The 21592-nt window shown below is 30.9% G+C and overlaps 2 protein-coding genes across 9 annotated transcripts; one reads left to right on the top strand and one right to left on the bottom strand.

The window, feature by feature from the left end:
* Window positions 1–4172: 4172 nt before the first annotated feature.
* On the bottom strand, window positions 4173–9097 carry LOC141451740 (uncharacterized). Of its 5 annotated transcripts, XR_012457073.1 has the most exons (4): window positions 8881–9097; window positions 6849–7452; window positions 6223–6313; window positions 4173–4443 (listed from the first exon to the last, which is right to left on the bottom strand). XR_012457073.1 is itself a non-coding variant. In XM_074123341.1 (3 exons), exons 1-3 carry the CDS (start codon window positions 8965–8967, stop codon window positions 4406–4408), a joined length of 729 nt encoding a protein of 242 aa, XP_073979442.1. In that variant the 5' UTR covers window positions 8968–9097; the 3' UTR covers window positions 4173–4405. The 5 variants fall into 5 exon arrangements, 4 of the variants coding, with proteins under 4 accessions (XP_073979442.1, XP_073979443.1, XP_073979441.1 ...); XM_074123341.1 differs by lacking the exon at window positions 6223–6313; XM_074123342.1 differs by lacking the exon at window positions 4173–4443 and having other exon boundaries at window positions 4639–6313.
* A 204-nt stretch (window positions 9098–9301) lies between these two features.
* LOC141451738 (uncharacterized) lies at window positions 9302–21347 on the top strand. Of its 4 annotated transcripts, XM_074123332.1 has the most exons (15): window positions 9302–9504; window positions 9607–9827; window positions 11150–11309; window positions 11411–11522; window positions 12464–12660; window positions 13354–13674; window positions 14831–15216; window positions 16134–16217; window positions 16295–16400; window positions 16961–17107; window positions 17208–17425; window positions 18479–18908; window positions 19950–20100; window positions 20353–20525; window positions 21045–21347. In XM_074123332.1, exons 2-15 carry the CDS (start codon window positions 9763–9765, stop codon window positions 21117–21119), a joined length of 2625 nt encoding a protein of 874 aa, XP_073979433.1. In that variant the 5' UTR covers window positions 9302–9504; window positions 9607–9762; the 3' UTR covers window positions 21120–21347. The 4 variants fall into 4 exon arrangements, with proteins under 4 accessions (XP_073979433.1, XP_073979434.1, XP_073979435.1 ...); XM_074123333.1 differs by lacking the exon at window positions 16961–17107 and having other exon boundaries at window positions 9303–9504; XM_074123334.1 differs by lacking the exon at window positions 20353–20525 and having other exon boundaries at window positions 9303–9504.
* Window positions 21348–21592: the final 245 nt, after the last annotated feature.

Genomic DNA, 21592 nt, shown 5'->3' with positions numbered 1-21592 from the left:
CAGACACCGCTAAAAACGATGGAAAAATAAGGAAATGTGTTCAAGTTTGGCAATATAAATGCAGTTTTCCGTCTTTAAGAACCAAAATAGCGGGCAGCCGTAGATATTACAACTACGGTGGATCTTTTTCTATGCATTGACTGCTAAAAGCGATGGAAAAATAAGGAAATGCACACATTTGTGCTATATGAAAACTAGCACACTAGTTTGGAACAAAAAATGGGGTTATCCGTCATTAAGAACCAAAATACAGAGCAGACCTAATTGTTACAACTATGGTCGATCTTTTTCTATTCACACACTGCTAGTGTGCTAGTTTGGCTAAATAAATGGTGCTTTAAGTATATAAGAACCAAAATCCAGAGCAGCCCTAGATATTACAACTAGGGTGGATCTTTTCTTATTCATTGACTGCTAAAAGCGATGAAAAATAAGGAAATGTGTGTTAGTTAGTCTATATAAATGGAATTTTCCGTTAATAAGATCCAAAATACAGAACGGATTTAGATATTATAACTATAGTGGATCTTTTTCTATTCATATACCGCTAAAAACGATGGAAAAGTAAGAAAATGTGTGCTAGTTTGGCTAAATAAATGTAGTGTTCCGTCATTAAAAGCCAAAATACAGAACAGACCTAGATATTACAACTGAGGTGGATCTTTATATATTCACACACTGCTAATAACGATGGAAAACTAAGGAAATGTGTGCTAGTTTGGCTAAATAAATGTAGTGTTCCGTCATTAAAAGCCAAAATACAGAACAGACCTAGATATTACAACTGAAGTGGATCTTTATATATTCACACACTGCTAATAACGATGGAAAACTAAGGAAATGTGTGCTAGTTTGGCTAAATAAATGTAGTGTTCCGTCATTAAAAACCAAAATACAGAACAGACCTAGATATTACAACTGAGGTGGATCTTTATATATTCACACACTGCTAATAACGATGGAAAACTAAGGAAATGTGTGCTAGTTTGGCTAAATAACTGGAGTTTCTCGTCATGAAGGACAAATATAATGACCAACCCTGGCTGTTACAACTAGGCTGGTTCATTTTCTATTCAAACACGTCTAAAAATGATAGAAAAATAAGGAAATGTGTGCTAGTTTGGCAATATAAATGTAGTTTTCCGTCATTAAGAACTAAAATACAGAACGGATTTAGATATTATAACTATGGTGGATCTTTTTCTATTCATATACCGCTAAAAGCGATGGAAAAGTAAGAAAATATGTTCAAGTTTGGCAATATAAATGCAGTTTTCTGTCTTTAAGAACCAAAATAGCGGTCAGCCGTAGATATTACAACTAGGGTGTATCTTTTCCTATTCATTGACTGCTAATAACGATGGAAAATTAAGGAAATGTTTGCAAGTTGGCTTAATGAATAGACTTTTCCGTCAATAACAACAAAAATACAGACAAGCCCACGATATTACAACCATGGTGGATCTTTTTCTATTCACTCACCTCTAAAACCAATGGAAAAATAAGGAAATGTGTGCTAGTTTGGCTATATAAATGAAGTTTTCCGTCAATAAGAACTAAAATACATAAGAGCCCTGAAGTAAGGATTTATCTTTTTCTATAATTATCATGCATCGTTAAAAAACAAAGGAGAAATAAGGAAATCTGGGCGAGTTGGTCCATTGAAGTGGTGTTTTCTTTTAATAAGATCAATATAGATCAGCTCTGGATGTTACATGTATGGTGGATCTCTTTCTATTTACTCACTGCTAAATGCGAGTGAAATTTCTAGTTTTAATATGTATCTATGGCCCTAAAATTAGTAATCATGTCCTATTACACCCTTTTGACACCAAATCCAATTTTTTCCTCAGTTATTTTTATTAGTAAGTAAGTAAAGTAAAGTAAAGTAAACGCCTATTTTTTCAGGCGGGGCTTAATGTCCAACTACCAATTAGGTGTCGTGGACGGAGGCGACTAGCAAACATACTTTACTGTAAATTTCTTTTATTAACCATCAAATAAAATCCAAGGCCTAAGACCGGGAATCGAACCCAGTACCACAATACATATTAGCGTCGCAGGTCTCGCCTCTAACCCGCTCGGCTACCGTGGCGCCTAAGTTATTTTTATTATTTAGTCCTTTATTTGATATTTTACGTGATTAGATGTACTTTTCATCTCTCCCAACCTCCGTTTCTGTCTAAAGCAGTGCAGTTTCCTGTTTTTCATTTATTTATAATTTAGTCGACCTTTTTTCATGCATAGTAGTTGTCTCCTAGCAAAAAACAAACTCGTTTGTCTCCTAACAAACTTTTTTTGTTTTGGTTTACTATCATAGAGATTCTTGTTTTTCCTCGTTTTTTATCATTTATCTAAAATTAAGTCCATGCTAGTTTGTTCAACTATCTCCGGCAATCATAATATTTGTCACATCCAAAAAAAAAAAAGAAGAAGACATTTACTGGCGAAAATAGCTGAATTTTCTTGTTTTTCTTCAGTTTTTTAAATAACACATCGTGTTCCAAAATTATGTCTATTCTAATTGTATTATGTAGCCCTGACCTTAAATTTAGTAGTCGTCTTCCACATTACTTATATTTTAAATAATAATTATAATGTTATCACTTTTACCTATTCATTTTTATGTGTGGTTTCAAAGGTTCTTGATAATAAACTGTCAGTAAGTTTACTTCCACGGTTAATTCGTTTACTTTAGACGTCCCTGTGAGCTTATACTTCATTTTATCCATTTTATTTTTATTGATTAGTTCTAGGAATTAAGAAGAGCAATTATGAATTTTTTTTATTAGAAACTTAATGTAATAATAACAAATAACTTAAGATGAATTGCGCCTTTAAGAAATTGAATTTTGATACATGAAACCAAGGGCTGACTTAAAGGCCATATTAACTCATCCTATTTCTAATATTGTTGAAAGCGTTTATAAAAGGATAACCCATCATAAAGTCTTTATTACGTGTCCAAAATGAATGATGTACAAAACCTTTTATTTTATTAAAAATTCATTTGTATTTTGTAAATTTTATTTTTTTTAAATTATCTATTTATTTTAGTTTTTTTTTTTAATTTATTTTGTAATTTACAATCTGTATACATGGTATACAATCAGTAAATATGGTGGGAGCGATGAACTGGTGCGGGAGGAGAGCAGGAGGAGAGAACTACCCAGTGGAAGCACTCTCTATAGGAGAGAGGAGAATGTGAAGAGGAGAATACGAGGAGAGAGGAGAGATAAGAGAATAATGATTTAGTTCCTCAGCCTAAAGTCGCGGGGCCACTGGCGATTCAGTAGACGAGGAGTATTAGGGATGTCAGAGGAGGCGAGAGACAGTACAAGAGGATTAGAGCTAGTCGAGAGAGTATTATGGAATTTTTGGTATTTAGTCTTGGCGTGTTGGTCTATGAAGGGAATGTTGAGGTCATTGTAAAGAGTGAGGTTAGTCACCGTTGAAAGGAGCGTCAACTATCTGTCGGCAGTAGTTTTGATTGAAATGTTCTTTACTGTCCGAATGTTTGGCTGAACCTCAAGCTCTAGTCCGTTGGTCCACATAGGTTTGAGAATAGTGTTGTATATTGAGCGTTTGAGTTCTATGGGCAATTTGGAGCGACTTGATTTGAATTATTTTAAAAATGAAAAATACGAATTTGCAAAAAATGAAAACTTGCAAAGTGAAAGCACAAAATAGAAAATCAGCACGAATTACACTTTTAGTAGCATTAAGTTAAACATTTTCCAGGAAATTCCATTAATTTAGAGAAAATGCTAATTAGAATTTATTATTAGTGATATCAGAATTCCATTCAAATTTTCCTCAAGAAAGGCAGAGTTTTCTTTTTATGATTAAGAATGATTTTAGTTTTATTTACGAAAAACAGTTATATTTTGTCAACTCTTTTTATGGAGCTACACATTAATCTCAGTAATATTCAGAGCAAGGCATTAATGAGGATGATGCTGGAAAATTCGTACAAAATGAATTCTTCTCTATTTATTCATTGATTTTTTTATGCTAGGCAACGATATTTTCAGTTAAAATAGAATCCTTTGTACGTTGCTTCAATTGAAATTCCCAAAGAAACTAATTAAAACTAAACAGCATGATTTTCTCTTTCGAAGCATGAATAAGAAGTAAATCAAAATCAACTAGGAATTAAGAAAAAGAGAAAATGAACATTTATGTTTTTTTTTAATAATACATCTGTGTATATACATTTATTTACAAAACTCTAATTGTAAAAATAAAAATAAAATAAAATCATAAAAGCAAAAAATAAACTTTTGTAAGCCTTTATATTTTTTTAAACTCAAAAAAGGATCAAAGAAGAATCGAACTTTCTTGGTGGTTTCATTAAGAAAAAAAAAACCAAACGTTCCAATAGTAATCATTTTTCTTTTAAAAATCATCTTGAATTTTCTTTCTTTTTTTTTCGATTATTTACTGTTAAATAATTTAAAGAAATTAACATTACAGAACTGTATTTTGATGGTTATAAAAATAAAATAAATAATTAGAGATCAAAAATTATGGATATTAAAAATCAAATTAAAGATTATACATCTAATTTGTATAAACAAATTGTTTATAAAAATTAATTGTTTACAAAATTAATTAAACTTCATAGTGTTATATAAAATTTAAACGATAAATAATTTTTTTTTTATAAATGTTCCAATGAAAAACTATAGATCAAATAAATATTATTATTTAAAGGCTCTATACTAAAAGTATAGTATAAGTTTACTAAACATGTCAACAGCAAACTTAGGTTTCGTCTCCGAGACGTTTATGACGATGAACCTGCTTGACGATAGGATGATTATAGAGGGTAGTGAATTGTTACCCACGATTCCGGTATCAGCAGGGATGAGGAAAATGAATAGCTTATTTCACGTTGTTGGAAGCTGGGGGGGGAAAAAAAAAATCACCAGAAACATTTTCTAAGTTCTAAAATTAGAGTATGGTCTTCCAACTCTTCGCTACCACCTTAAACATCTCAAATATTCATACATTCCTTCATTCTGGCTAAATTCCTGAAATAATCATCTCCTTACAGCTCCGTTGAAAGAATCGAGCGCGGTGTTTCCTATCCCACAGCCAATTTTACGTCCTTTCGCCTCTTTTTTTGATTGTTTTGTTGCATTAAAATTACGAGCATAGGTAATACGGTATTTATTTTCTTCCTCCCTGTTGAAAAGCAGATCCATAATTCTAGGAGATCGCAAGACAGATTCCTAAATAAACTGGGATACACAGCTTATTTGGTTGAGTGATGTGGAGGCTCTAGCATTTTATTCTAGTTTGAAGTTTGATGTTTGGCATGTTTGTAATGTACTACTGAGTAGTAGCCTTTAAAAAATAATTTATATTGCTAACGTTTCGACAAATATTATATGTTATAAACTGTATACATGGATTTTTCTAAATACAGATTCTATAAAAATAATAAGTGAAAACTTAGTACATGAAATTTTGCTATTATACAAAAACTGATATAAATTAAATTTTCTACAATGCTCATGTTATACTAAAAGCAAGTTGTATAAAATTGAAATGCATAAAAAAGATTATTGCAGCGATGAATCTGAGAAAAACAAAACTTATTAAACTTGGTAACGGCAAAAAAGAAATTCCGTGTAATATTAAGAAGAAAATAAGGTCACTAACAAATAGTGGAAAATCTTTTTCAAAATCTGATTAGATAGTAAATAGAATTTGTGTATTTTTTAAAAAAAATGAATCATTTATGAATATGAAATTTTTATAAAAGTACATTCTGTAAAGGGTTTCAAAATGAAAAGTTTTATTTTTACCAAGAAAAATACCTTTGAAATGATGCATAAAAAGAAATATTTCAGGATCAGATATTGAAATATCTTTTCACAATTCCTACTACCCCTTACTTCTAAACTATACTTCCTCAAAACTTATTTTTTTTTTTTAAGCAAAGTAGAAGATAAGCATAAGTTAATTTTTTGTATAAGTTTCAAACATAAATCCAGAAAAAACAACGGACATGAAAATCGGATAAAAGAATAGAGGTTGGTCCTAGATTTTATTTTATTTTTTTTTTCTGGAGCCCACCTTAAAGAACAATACTGGATGGTTGGGAAAAAAATATATCAGGGTCAAAGAAGCGGCGAAGTCTTTTAAACGTTAACGAATATATTTTCCTGGAAAAAGCAAAAAAAAAAGAAAAAATGGATATAAAAATTTTACTTTTCTTCATTTGCGATCGTATCTTGGACTCCCTCCCACACAAGGTAGAAGAATGTACTCTAGACGACGGAATTGTTTACACTTTTTAGGCCTGGAAAATGTATTTGTCGAAAATTTATCAATAGTAAAATGTATTTTATTTATTTAGATATATTTATTTGATCAACCTCAATAAATAAAAAACTAAAAAGGAAATATTTTAAAATAAAATCGTTTACGAAGTTCATAAACGTTATGAAAAAGGAATTGTTTCCTTTATGTTAAGCACTTGAACATTTTTTGTTAAAAATATTTACTTTCTAATGGTTAAATTCTAGATACATACACTAACGAACATTATGTTAATTGTAAAAATGGCATTTTCCCCTTTGTACTGATAAGTTTTTAAACTGATGAATTTGTTTATGTTTTTGCCCATATATTATGTAATTCTTTGGGATTTCGAATAAAATTCCAAAATTGTCTTAGTTTTTTTTAGTGTTAAGTATCAAAAGAAATATGCCTGTTACCTTTATGGCGGCTATTATTAATATCATAACTACCTCTATGATTTCTACCATAATTTCTTAGTTGATTTACCGCATTTCTAATAAAAGATTTTTGTGGATTATGAAAATCAAACCCACCCCTTGAAGTGAATTTATCATCCTGTGGAGCACCTTCAGAAAATTTACTTCTTCGTTCTTTACCACCATCTTTATTTTTCTTTTTCTTCTTCTTTTTGATTTTATTTCGTAGATCTTCTTCTGTCTTTGATTGGTGTTCTTTTCTCATCTTGGTAACATCTTCATTATTACCAATTACACCATGAAAATCTAGGGAATCTGGTAAGGCATGTTTATCCATCAATTCATCCCTCGTTTTCTTACGATTTAACGTTGATGGCATCATGTGTATTGCTGTACGTTTTTTAGCCATATAAGGATGATAATGTCCAATCTTTGGTGGAGTTAAAATTGGCTCACAATCGTTTTCAAATGTTGGCGGACCCAAGTGTGTCATTATTTGTGGACTTGGTGGTGGCATTTGTTGCATCAACATTTGTTCATATGTTTGCGCACGTCCGTATTGTCTTGCATGTTTTAGATTTAACATTCTTCCATATAAGCATGTTTGATAGAAAAGACGGGCTGCATAAGGCACGGATACTTCATGCTTGAATTCCACAAAACCATAAGGCCGACGTCTACCATTTTGGACAGGTATTCTCACTGATTGCAATGGGCCAGCCTGTAAGAATTAAATTTATTATCAATTAAAAATTAAAAAAATTGCGCCGATTTTATAAAACAGATAGTGAGTATTGTGGCAGTCAATAGACTACACTGGCTAGATGGCTCTAGAAAGCCAAAACGTCTTATTTTTGAACATATATTCAATTGTAACAAAAAAAAAATGTTATCATTAAATCTATATTATTACTAATGGGTATAATTTTAAAGGTTCCTGTCCCAGACTCAAGAATATAGTTATTGGCTCGATTGAGAACAATATAATATCAAAATGGAATTGAACAAAATTTCAAGTAACATTAAGAAGAAGAATTGAAAGGACACAAACTGAATCGAACTCAAATTAAAAGAAACTATGGTTTACAAGATGACTTACAGCTTAGGAGTATACAAGGTGAGACTTAGAGATGGTCCTTCAAAGCATAAATATTCGCTTAAAGATCTTAAAGACGAAGAAAACTTGAGAAAACAATCCACTCTATTCATTTTTCCAGAACCTGTAGTAGGCATAATCGAGAGTATCATGCAAACGTCTTTTAAGCAATTGCTTTGGAAAGAGCATGAAAAATACTGGAGCACAATTCTAGCAATCATTCATGGCAAGAGAATTATGTCATCAAATTGAGCGAAGCCAGAATCGAGGAGACCTTAAACTAATTTAATCAATCTGAAAACTGACTCCTTAAAAGTGATTGTAGGTTCATAAAGTTTACTTCTCTGCTTCTGTGCAAACTAAGTCAACAAGAGGAGATATTATCACGAAAACGATTATTAGGAAAGAACTTAAAGAAGAGGAAGCTCCTCTATTGGACACCTAGCTTCTTCGACCATTAATACAGGTAAAATTATGATTGTATATACTTTTGCGATCCTAGAATGAAATTTTGCACAATATTAAGTATAAATCAGGTACTCTTGGTGTAACCTATTTAACATAAACTACTTGAAACAGCCAAATAAAGTTACAAATAACGAAGACAGTTAACAGAAACAAAATTCGTTAAAAACAGTACTTAGTACATAATTAAACAATTTTAAGTATGTAAAATTAAATAATCATAAAACGTCAGCAAAATGAGCTAAAAAATAAACCCCACTGTTTACTTACTGTTGGTTTAGACAAAATTCATCAAAAATAAAATCACCAAAAGACTATATCCTTTCTTTTTATTTAATCCACCTTACTGAAATTCTTAGGCAAAACATTTTACTAAAATTACTTAGAAAACAAACTTAAGTGATGAGGTAACCTTGAAGAAGGATACATTTTTGCTTAGGTGCAATTCATTTATAATAATTGTAAATCAGAAAAGTAAACAACAATTCACAGCAACAACAACAAAAATATACACTTTTCGAGAATTATGATAACCCAAACAAATGTATATTATGATTATGTGTAGGAGTGAACTTGATAATAACTGACCTGAAGAAAAAGTTCATAAATTAACTCCTCTGTAACCCTTTCACTTAAGTTACCAACATACAACGTACGATGATCATTCGATGACATTTCCTCACTAAATTATATAAAACTAAACACAAAAGTAAAATCAAATAATTTCAATAACAAGCCCCAAACTTCCACAATGAACCAATACACACAGTTTACTATACAGTTATTCGATTATTGTTGACATCAAACGAGACTTGAATAAATCGAAAGCATTCAATAAAATGATTTAAAACTAACTGATATAGTATCAACTAATAAAATTGATTTCATAACCTTATGAATAATTAAATATGTATTTCTCTTTAACAATTTGAGAATGGAATCGTAATAATAACTAATATGCTATAGTTTTTTTATAAATGTTTCTTCGATAGTTTGTATTATAGTTCGATGGAGTAGGTTACAGTACAACCTTTCCACTTCGTGTACCTAAGAAACAGTTGTTTTAACCATTGGCGGTAATTCGGTAATGGATTGGCAATTTAGAGGATTGACTAAAACAAGGAGAACAAAAGGAACTCGGTTTTATAAAATAAGAAATTATTTCGCCATTGGAATATTATCCACATGCGTGTTATTGGCCACTGCTTTCAAGTAAGAACATATTTTAATCTATTCTAAAGAGTACTCAGAATTCACAATGGATATCTTCGTTTGACATATTACCTTCATATCAACATTGTCTCTGGTTTTTAGTTATACACCATTTTTTCAAAAACGTGCCCATCTTACTGAAGATGAAAGGAAATCGCCAGAAACGGCTTTAAGAGAATTTAAATTTTCTTTACCATTTTCTGTTGTGCCCAGGGGTAAAGAACCTCCACCATATTGAAGTTGTTTAAATGTTAGTGAATGTATTTAAAACTGAGTACGTTATTAGAAATGGATAATAAAAAATTTATTGGTACCAAACGAAGGTAAGTACTTTTTCTGTACTGTATGAACTGTTTCTTTTTCTAGTTGAAAATGTAATGTAAGTATAAAATGTAAAAGATTATTGATAAGAATTTTCAAGCTCTTTAAAATCATCTTAGAAAGAAAGTCCAATTTCTTCTTTTCAATTTATAATTTCTGAAGTAGGATGATCGGTAATTTAATCTAGGAATTAAAGCGTTAGAAGAAAATGTTCTATTCATTGAAAAGTATTGTACATAGAAGTAGTCAATACAAATACATATATACAAAGATATTTTGGATACACTTTTATTCATATGTTTCTGCTGATGTAGCAAACAAGCAGAGCGGTTTTCACCTACCCAGGATGATTCGAGTGTAGTGAAGTCTTGAGCACATGGGCTACAATTTTTATGCCGGTTTTGAAGTTACATTCTTCAAAGTCGGTAATTAAGGTTCTCAATAATGTTTAGTTTATGACATTTTTTTTTTTACTTTCTATTCTAGTTATAAGAAGTACTTTCGATCGCGAGTTTCTATCAGAAACATCCGTTTTGAGACCCGTAAGTTCCCTGACACCAGAAATGTTATACAAAATTGTGTGTATGTAAACACTAGATTTCATAAAACGAAAAATCACTGTAACCCTGACATTTAATAAGAGGGACATAATAGTTTGGCATAGAGAACATATATTCTCGCTTTGGCCTTTTTTGGTTGCTACCAAAATACACCCAGCGTTAACAGAAGAAATATCAACTAGGTAGTCATTTCTTACTGAAGTTCGTGCTCAGTAAATATTGTAAATAACTTAGATAATTAGTCAGGGTCAATAAAAAATAACCAAACCCCCTTTTTATCAAACTCTTAAACCTAATAGTCCGGAACGATTATAAAGTGTAACCGGGTAACTATTCTGGACTTTTGGATTGCTCCACTTTAACCAAAAATTTGATTATAAACTTTTCTCAATTTTCATTAATTTGTTGCAGTTGGAAAGTAATTGATTGATGTTGTTTTTTTACTTACACCTACAAACACATTTAGAACTGCATTACTTTCGTTATTTGAAAAGGTGCGATTTAATCCTGGATGCAGTTGAACATAGGTGCATTATCAAGGTGTAAAACTCTCTTTTACAAACTTTTATTGCTTCAGCATCTCAAAAAAATGGTTTTGCTGGGTTATGATTTGCTCCTTTTCCGTACCTTTTCAAATAAAGGAGGTAAGTTAGTTCTAAATGTGATTGTGGATGTGAATTAATATCTGCATTCTATTTTTGCTTTGTTGTAACGATTTATTTATTTTTGCTATCTTACAGACGATAAATAATTATTTATTTCAGATCTCTAATAGAAGATCCATTTGATGATAGTTTTGAAATATTTTTACCAAATAAGTTGAAAGAAAAAAGCATAATATGTCAAACTAATCTTAGTTCCCGAAATAGCAACAGAAAGAAAAAATCAAGCCCTATATCTTCCACTTCTAGTACTTCACAAGAGGTACGATAAAGGATTTAAATAATTTTATAAGAATAACTAGGAGTAGTCAATGCTTAAAAGGAGCTCTATATGGTATTAATTAATATCTTGATTTGTTTAAGAGTTTTAACACTGAAATGGAACAAGTTGTGGCTCAAGTGTGCTTAGCCAAAGATAAAAGTTTATCATCAGCAAACGTAGCTGCTAAAGAAGTAAGGAATAAGAATTGGAAAGGTAAATTATTCGTTCTTTTTCTAGAATGAATCATATAATTTTTCATAACAGATATTTTTATTAACGTTTAGAATTCCATATTAGATTAGATAAGAACAAGGGGCTTGCTAAGCACCGCAGCCAAAAGAGGCTTATTATACCGACGCTTGTTCAGTTCGGGAAGTTGAATTCATCTTTTTTAAGGTTTTGATTTTTCTCTCTAGCCGTAATTGCGTATTGTCATGTCACAAACCATCAATTGTAAGCAGTCTTATAGGACAAAAGAGACCGTTTTCTCTTCCGCTGTCTGTTCAAAAATTGGACCCACTTCCGATGTGGGACTCAATGAGATAATACTGTCTAAGAGCTCCAATGGTTTTAAGAGCCAGTATCATTCGGTACAGCCGCCAGGAATTTGCTACTGGATCTGTAATCAAAGAGGTCTTCCACTTATCGGCCTGAATTTAGAACGTAAAGTATCCCTAACTAGATTCAAAACTCAACAAACAAGTCTCTGCTACCTCTTCACCTTAGAGAAGGTTCTGGCTAGAGTGTAACGACCTATGTAAACGTTCGTAATTCTCTGTATTCGTTTTTCTCTCCTTCTAAAAGTCTTGAGTAAATTCTCTCTAAAGTGTCATTTTTCCATTTTGTACGACCCGATCTGTTGAGTTAAGTGAAAGGTCAAATGCGATGCTAAAGTAAAAGAAAATTCCTCATCCAGAAGAAGGGTCTTTTTACTCAATGGATTGTTCAATTTCTGGGAAATGGCTCTTAAGCCTTTTCTGCACTTTTAATGTATTACTAGAGGATGAGTTGGGTTAGGCATCCTGTATGTTGGTTTAAGAAACTATAAAATGGTGGTGAAAATTAAATATGAAATTGTTCAAACCATATATTTAAATATCTGAGTTGTATTTTTTCATTGATATTTGATTTCTTTCTCCTTTTGTTGACGGTAGAATTAAAGCACAAAATGAAACGTCAACCATTACTTATGAGCAGGACTACAGCTGAACGAGAAGCTATCTTATCGCAGAAATTAGCAGTTATATTGGTTGAGGATAATGAGGACAATGATAGTACTAAAAGTAGTTATTCATTAGTTGATATGGAGAATCTAATCCAATCAGACCATCTCTTACAACTGTGGTGTAAGGTAATAATTATTTTGTGTAAGGTTTTTATTCTTAATTATAGTTGAAGTTTATTTGTGCATTCGATTGCAATTATAAATTCAAAATAGTAAATATTTATTTTGACTTTTTTTAAAAATGAATCTTAGCTTTTAATTTACTACAAAATTTAAAAGTCTGTTCCCATAAACTATTATTTCCTGTCCATCAAATCTGTCGAGTTTCCATTTTGTCATTTACTTGAACTTTCTATTACTTAAATTTAGCCGAATCCTGTTGGGTTTATCATTGCACTCACTTTTTTTAAGACTTGCTTTTCAAACTTATGTTTATCTAACCTAAGCAAAAAAAAAACTAATCCCTAAGCGTGAAGCTAATAGTTTTATTCTTCTTATATTAACGAAACGCAGTCAGATAAGACTTCAAGCCTAATATTCCTATTATTCTGGGGAAAAATTTGGCACAGATTCTCCTTGAAAAACATTTCATTGAAGTCTTTGCATGAAAGGGTACTGGCTTATTCTTCTTAAGTGATATTTATTTTTAAGTACTTCGGTACAACCTGCATAGTTTTACTAATAATTAAATGTGAAATTCGGAGGTAAAAAAAAAAGTTATGAGACTGAGTATCAAACAATATTTAAATTTTAATAAATCATCTTTTATTTATTTTTTTTATATTATTTATTTATATAATGTTTATTTTTTTGTTACAGTCTTGTCGATTATGGTCAGCAGCCAAATTACAATCATTGCAAATAAAAGATTATTATTTAGCTGGACTATCAAATTACATTAAAATCTCTGAAACATGGGCAGATCTTTGTAGTGCAAGTTACAAAGATGTATCATTCACATTCAATTTTGAAAAACCACGAGAACCACATAAAAGTAATTATGAAATATTAAAAGAAACAGCAACCATAGAAGATTCCAGTTTGGTAAAGGATGATTGTGCTGAGCGAAAACTGGATGATCAGTCTGTGGATATTTTTGATGATTTTCAAACGGAAGTAGAATCCTTTAATCCTGATGATGTACGGTTTAATAAATCAGAATTATGTTTTTAATATCACAATATTTATATAATTGTTATCATTACATTGTATAGTATCGTGACTTGTTTTCTCTCAGAGTGTGATTGATTCTTTAATTGAGTACATGAATTTGATGCACCATCCAATATCTAAAGAAGGGACAAATTCTGAAACTTGGCTTCAAAGAACACACTCTGAAAGATAGATGAATTCAACGATATTATTTAATAGAGCGCAACCATCTGTTGAACTTTGTTAAGGGCAAAATTAGTGTGAAATAACATTCTCATAAGTTTATATTTTCACAAGTTAAAACACTGATGTGTCGGTAAGGATCTAAATGACAACCTGCAAATTCTTCCAAAAACAATTTTTATATTGGGTGTTTGTCCTTTGTTATTATGCAATAAAGTTCAAATAGCTGGCGGAGCAAAAATTACACAATTATCTTTTGCAAATTATTTGGTAATCTTTTGTTCCTTCTTCAGGGACAGATGAGGAATTAAAAAAAAAAATTGCCTTCAAAATTTTGCCTCCCTCACAACCATTTTAGCGTTTAGAGGGATAGTCTTGGAATAAAAAATATTGGTTAGTTGTCGACGTTTCGAAAATATTTCATCCTAAGGCTCTAGGACAACATAGTAGCTTTATATTGCAGATATTGTACACTTTTGGATAACGAAAATTTCAGCCTAAAGACTGATTCATAAGTGCATTTCTTTTGGCTGATATTGATTTTTCTTTTATATTTTAACTTGTGAAAAATTCGAAATATCAAGATGAGATATTTGTCTCTAATTTTCTCAGAACAAAAAACTAAATTATCCATTAAGTTCCTCTTTTAACTAATTAGCTTTTTTATTGAAATGTTTAATCGTTGATTAAGAGTTAAATTATATATTTTTTTTTTAGATTGTTGATAAAATTATCTTTTTAGCTAATAATCGTTTGTTTCATTTACTCTCCTCAGTTTACAATTTAATATTTTTTTGTTAATTTTAAAATATAAACTCAATTTCGTTTTAAATTTCTATTTCAAATGTTTGGTGGAAACTGAAATATATAATTTCATTAGTTTAGATTTAGAATATTAACCACGCGTCATCAAAGCTTCAATGTAACACAATCAGTAAAATGTACCGTTATTTCCTTTTAGGTTGATCTCCCTGACATTACCAGTAAGATCGATAATAGTAAAATTATTGACAGCAGTAATGTAATTAGACCAAACTGCACTTCTGGAATTGAAGCCATACCTGCAGAAATTATAGAATTGGCCTCATCACCATCTTCAGATCGTTCAGTTCAATTACATCATACTTTCAAAAATCAAGAATCACCAGTTATTTACTCTCCAGCGCATAGTATTAGTAGTGTTGTTACAGAAAAATTCAATAAACAACTCGGAATGCTAGATAGGATAGGTGTAACATTTTTAGTACAACAGTGGGAAAATCTATTCAATACGAACGAAGGTGACATCACCGTTTTGCTAGACAATGATGCTACCATCAATGTGCATACATTTGTGCTGAACGTAAGGTAAAGTAAGTTATTTATCTTTTGGTCAAATATGTCAGAATTATCGTAAACAAAAGTAGTTGAAGAGAATTGAGAGTGGAACTAAAAAACAATCAATAAAGGGGAAAAAACCCTCTATTTTTGGGGAAGTTCTACGGAATTTTAGATTTTTTTTTTAAAGTGTGAGTGCCTTTCATATTCAATGAGAAGGAAGAAAATCAAGAACTCTTTTTACAAGTCATAGATCTTTATCACCGCCTCATCGCCTGCATTTAAGAGGTGTCAATTTTAAGTTAGTTTTTAGAAATAGTAGGAGAAAGTCGTCTGCGTTTCACTAGATTTTTATCAGAGGTAGATTTTACCATTAGGTAGACCAAGTGATGGTGAACCCGTGGGTTACTTTCGCTTACTGGGAAGGGTGATAACACCGTTCAAAGTATCCCAGCCTGTGCGAAATTAAAGGTAATGAAAGTTCTGATCAGTTGGCTAAAAAAAGATGCATACAGAACTTATATCATTTTAAGTTGCTCGTTGATTGGAGCCAACACAAAAAATAGCACAAGCTATCTTCGTAGATTAAACCAGACTTGTATGCACACAAGTCTACATGACCACAGAACTGGTCCAAAATAGATATGCCTCCTCGAAATCCACAATGATATTCATGATGAAACTGATGTTTTTGGTCAATAACTATTGTTGGTTCCTAGAGCGTCATTATTTTACGGATTGAAATATCCTACGAAAACACAAAAAGGCTGGGCTAGTATGAGAGGATTGTGGATGTTAGATTTTGACCATGCTAGAGTACTCTAAAAGTAGTGGCACCATATGTACAAGATCTTTGAGTGTTGCAAGAGATGCAATAATGTCATTTTGTAATAACCTACTTTCAATAATTCTTTGGATTTTTTTAAAATTTATTATTATTTTTTTAGATGCCAAACTCTTATCTACGAAATAAGTGAAGGTAGACTATTATGGGACATGTATTCTTTAGAAGCGGCTAAGGCATTCTTTAGGTATTTATTCATATTATAGATCTAGAATGAAAACGAAATTGTTTTATTTTTTACAAGTGTTTTCAAATTTCTTACAGATACATATACACTGGAAAATGTGACCATTTATGGTATTTAACATCTTTAGACAAGGCAACTGTAAAACGACTTGCTCGTCTTTATCAATTAAACCATTTAGAAGAAGTATGAATTTTAAAAATAATTTGCTGATTTACAAGTTTTATTGTTTTTTCAAGTTTTTTTTTAAGAAAGGGATTAGCTATGCGGTTAGCGAATTGGATTCCCTCGCGGAGGTCTCGGGTTCGAATCCATCTACTGGCTCTTACGAGCCCTTCCTAGGAGCTTCTTACTGCTCACTGTCTTCGTGATGGACAGTGTTGTCTGTAAAGAGAGAAAACTGTCCGGAGGCCAATAACCTCAGATGTTGACGTTAACATCTCTAACTAAATTGTATAGTTGGGGTGTTTCTTGGTAAATTTTAGTAATAAAAGTTTTGTTTTTGATGTAGCTTCTCTACGGTATCAATCTGAATGAAATCCTAGGCAGCTCGCCGCGTAACACACCATTGATCTAAACACCGAATTGAAATTTCTAATTAGGCACCCAATATAATATATTTTCAATTTTATTCTTGTTTTTGCCGCAACCAAAATGAGAAAATGATAACTATAAACTGGATTAATACTTTCTTTAATAGCTACTTCTTAATCGTTACAATTAAGTTTTAAGTTAACTTGTTTCAGGTTTTGATCCAGTTACATGGAGCAAGTTATTTTCAAGTACCTTTAGAAAGTAAAACTAATGAAGTGGTTGTCGAATCGCCTAATAAATTAAATGGCCCCCTGCCAGTTTCGCCACCAAGTAATTTTCTTTCAGAGATAAAGCCTCTGGTAATAGATTGTTAAAATTTGTTTATCATCTTTCAGTTCAGATTCTGAGAATTGGTCTCAAGAATCCATATATTTCTCTTGAACATCTTTTCTTTTTCAGAATTCGGTGACGAACTCTGTAGATCAACATTTAATTAAAAATAAAAAGGATGATAACAATGCAATAATAGAAGCGTCTAATGAAGAAATTTATGACGCCATAAATGATAATGATCCTTACGAATATGTCAGAAGATCACTATCACCTTACGAATGTGTTAATATTTCACAAAGTGATTTATCTGTTGACGAAAGTGTACCTCATTCTAATGTCAGGAAGTTAGTTTTTTTTTTTTTAATTATTTAAAAAACTTTGTATAATATTCCAAACTCCAAACTAGAACATCCGGCACCTCCCAATATTGTTTTGCCATAACGGCATTGTCCAAATTAATGGCATCCTCCGTCAAAGAGGGTGGGTCGTACGGTTAGGTATAGACCATCTACTTCACCTTGGTTGCACGGGAACATTCGTGTTTGTCCCAAACTCGTATTTTGTACCGATGACATAGTCATAGCCGATGGAAATAGTCATGTCCTATTATAATGAGAAACCTATTACCTCTTAATTGTACGTGGAATCGCTGATGAATCCAGATCGTTTGTTTAGGAAGCGCAAATCTACTAAGATAATGGGAGTTCCATTGTGAAGTAAACCGTACATAGACAATGTTATTGAATGTCACAATAATGCTAACATTATAATCGTATTTGATTTTAGGGGGTATAGGGGAAATAAATGTTCATTCTATTAAAGTCTACGTGATTAAATATTTTTTAAGCCGAAATTCGTGAGGAATGTACTTTTCTAAACTAATTCCATAATGAGATTTTTCGGCAATGGCCAAGACTGAAATGCAATTTCAGTCCTAATCGATACCTAACTTTACTCAATGAGTTGGTTAAATAAATTATCTTAAATTTCTAGTTATAAAAATTCACAAAACCTACCTAGTAAAAGGTTTGCTTTCATTTATTTTATGTAATAAAATTCGCAACGATTCAAATAAGATAACATAAATACTTACTTACATTATTTCAAACAAATTAGAACCTTTCATTTTTACATTTCAATTAAAGAAGCTATTTAAATTATACCTCTTTCAGTAAGATGAACTAAATTTAAAAGTACCTTAAGAAAAATTTTGAAGTAATTAAAATAATGTTATTTAAAGTTAAATAAAACCTTGAAAAATTGTTAATTGTCATGCACTACAATAATATTTCAAACATCCCTCATAAGCGACCGTTCGATGGCACCAAATTTTGTATTGTTAAGAGTAGTTGCATTAATTTGTTTTAAAAATGAATTTTTTTTTTAACTTTTTTCAGATCTCTAGAAGGATATTTTCAAGAATCGTTCCCAGATATGCCAAATTTATCCGGTTTATCTACTTCAGCTGATTTAAAGCTCACAGTCAAAGAAGTGAATATGCAAAAAGTACAAACTCAACAGGAATGTATTTCATTGTCCGAATCTTCTGATTCTGTCGGAGATGGCAGAGATATAATAGATTCACCGTTAATCTCTTCACAGAGTCCTGAAAGTTGGACATCTTTTTCATCAACCGATAAAATCTCTGCACCATCCTTTAGTCCTAATAAGAAATCAACTTTTTCAACCTCATTTTCTCAACCAAATTTTCAAAAGAAATCAGCTTCATTACAGTTGACGCCAAGTTGTTCCTCTTCAGAGATATATTTTTCTAAAAGTGTTACACCTTTTCCTGATTATGATTCCATGATAACGCCTCAGTTGAAGGTATGTTTCTCTCTCTCTCTCTCTCACTTTCTTTGTCATAGGTTTTTTTGTTTTAATACAAACTTGTTTTCCGATTTAGAGATTGGTTACCGTTTGTAAAGAGCATTTTGATTTCCATTTAAGAGATATAGTCACTTTTTTTTAATATATATATAACCTATCCAAGCCGCTGTAAGGGTTGTTATCTCTCAAAATGAACATGAAGGGCTTTAGATGCAGCTTTGAGTAATTTTTTTGGGTTTAAGGTACCCACAAGACTGTTCTGGCTCAATTTATTCATTCACATGACGTACACTTGAACCTTGGGCTTTTAAAAACCCTCGGCTTTTAGCTGGAAATCTTACAGTCGGTAGAAAGTGTAGGTTGTGAATTAGTATGAGGTCATCTCTCTACTGCTTTCTAATATTTATTTCAAACGGTCTAAAAATCAGATCGGTAACCGAAGATCATTTACACTTGTATATATACTGCTTATCATTTCTTTATTGATGTATGTATTTACAGTTCACACTTATCTAATGTACTCTCAAAGCTCAATACATCTAATATACCCATATTATCAAAGAACAATATTAATTATTCTGCGTAACATTGTTGCACCTTTTCGTTCCGCGAAGAATACAAGAACAACTCACAAATGAATTTGAGGTCTGTCATCATCTGTTTCTGGTATTCAGAATAATAAATACAATACTTTAAGTCTGCAGACTAATGTTTTAGTTAAAATTAACTTCTTCGTTAAAGGTGCTTGTTAATACTTTGGTTGATTCTCTTAAACCAAATGATCCCCCATTACTTTCAGTCATTTAATGAATTAAATTTTTATTAGTTTGTGACAACAATCACAATTATATTAACTTTTTTTCCGATTGCAGTAGGTATAAATCTATGGTTTGCTTCCTAGATTTCTGAGATCATTGGCACCTGAGCTTTTTCCAGAGATCAGACTTTGAAATATTTATGCACATATGGATAATTTATTATAATGTTACCTATTTCGTTAAAATGTGGTAATTTTTTTGTTTAACATTTTTATTTTAGAGAGAATTGAAAAAATACGGTCTGAAAGGAAACTTAGGCTCTACTAAGGCTAAAGTATTGCTGAAATATATTTATGATCAAATACATCCTGTAGTAGAATCTGATAAAGAGCAAGAGATTAATCCAACACAAACTCAATCATCAAGTTCTGGTGAGTGAAAAATTAAACGATTTTTATTGTTTAAGAACTGTAGATTCCATGATAATACTTTGGAATGTTAAGAATACAATGTACAATTAATTTGCTATTCATTCCTCCGGGAATTTCGCAATATAAAACATTGAAGGCAGACTTATTTTTTAGCTTATCGTAAAAATACGTTTGAATATACTCGTACATACATTGTTTCGTCTAGTAATTTTACCCAAACAATTCCTAACTTTTTTCTTGTTTGTTTTCTAGAAATAAAAGATTCATTAACTACTTATATTGGAAATATCATAAAGAGTAATCAAGAATTATACACACACATACTCTTATTTAAACCAATCTGGTTTGAAAATTTCTATCAACTTCTAAAAGAGCAAGGAATTGTTTGTTCGGCTAATCAACTTAAGGATGCTCTCAATACATTAGTAAATTTTTTCCTTTATTTTTCAGTTATTTGAAGTTTTATTTATTTCTTTAACAATCAGACTTAATTTCTTAAATTTTATCCTAGAAAATCATGAGTAAAAAAAAAATTAAAAGATTTTTGTTTCAATTTTTTTGAGAATATATTATAATTCTACTCTAGAACAAAATTGTATTTTGTAAGTCTCCGATTAGTGTAGAGCGAGATGGAAACTTAATGAATTCTCTACGCCCACTGATTAATCTACCAATTATGATGGGATGAAAGCCCAAAACCCATCAGGAATTCAATAAACATGCACGCTACACGAAAGATAAGATTAATGACATTGTCCAGCACTGCGGACCTAATCACATTTTTATTTATTTATTTGATATTGACTACTGCAGGGCCAAAAGTAAAAAAGCTTACTATAATAGCATATGTTTTTTTTAATATCAATTATTTAATATAGATCTAACATAAGAAATATTTTGTGGTTTTTTTAATTGTAGATTTTAAATACTACGTTATTTTGTAGGGTATCACTTATCGGACTAAAAATACCAGGAATATTAAACAGAGCAAGAAATCTAAGAGGAAAAGACGAGAGTGACCATGTCACAAATTCCATTTTTTAATTTTTAATATCAGACCCTATGGAATTTTATTTTATTTTCTTCAGTGAACTTTTAAAATGAATGGCTAAAATTAACAAAATAAAATGTAAATAAAATTAGGAATGAAATTGTAGTGCAGTAGTACATTTGGGTGCTTGAAAAAATATGTTTATTTTGTGTTGTGCATTATTTTAGTTAATTATATCAGAAGTTTTTTATATATATCTATATATATATATTTTTTATTCCATTATTTCATTAATCACGTTGCTTTTTTTATAGAGTGCATGACCATGAAAAAAAAATACGAAAAGAAAATTTAATAGCAAAGCACTCTTGGTGAAGTTAGGAATAACATGAAAAACAAATGCCATTATTTTTTCTTATAAATTAATAACGATGAACTTTAGAAAATAAAAAATGTAAATGAACAAAGTAGTGAGTGTTACGAAACAAACTCTCGAATGTT

This window comes from Rhodnius prolixus, unplaced genomic scaffold (genome assembly GCF_049639745.1).
Source record: "Rhodnius prolixus isolate KJV_2025 unplaced genomic scaffold, Rpr scaffold_14, whole genome shotgun sequence".
NCBI classification, from domain to species: domain Eukaryota; kingdom Metazoa; phylum Arthropoda; class Insecta; order Hemiptera; family Reduviidae; genus Rhodnius; species Rhodnius prolixus.
This window is presented reverse-complemented; position numbering and strand designations above follow the sequence as displayed.

Bases quoted from the DNA above. Each gene is read 5' to 3' on its own strand.
- LOC141451738 (XM_074123332.1), top strand. From the start codon at position 9,763: ATGTATTTAAAACTGAGTACGTTATTAGAAATGGATAATAAAAAATTT. The intron at 11,310-11,410 runs GTACGATAAAGG...GATTTGTTTAAG, and splicing joins CTTCTAGTACTTCACAAGAG to AGTTTTAACACTGAAATGGA. The intron at 17,426-18,478 runs GTTAGTTTTTTT...AACTTTTTTCAG, and splicing joins CCTCATTCTAATGTCAGGAA to ATCTCTAGAAGGATATTTTC.
- LOC141451740 (XM_074123340.1), bottom strand. From the start codon at position 8,967: ATGTCATCGAATGATCATCGTACGTTGTATGTTGGTAACTTAAGTGAA. The intron at 7,453-8,880 runs GTCAGTTATTAT...TAATTCTTACAG, and splicing joins TTTATGAACTTTTTCTTCAG to GCTGGCCCATTGCAATCAGT.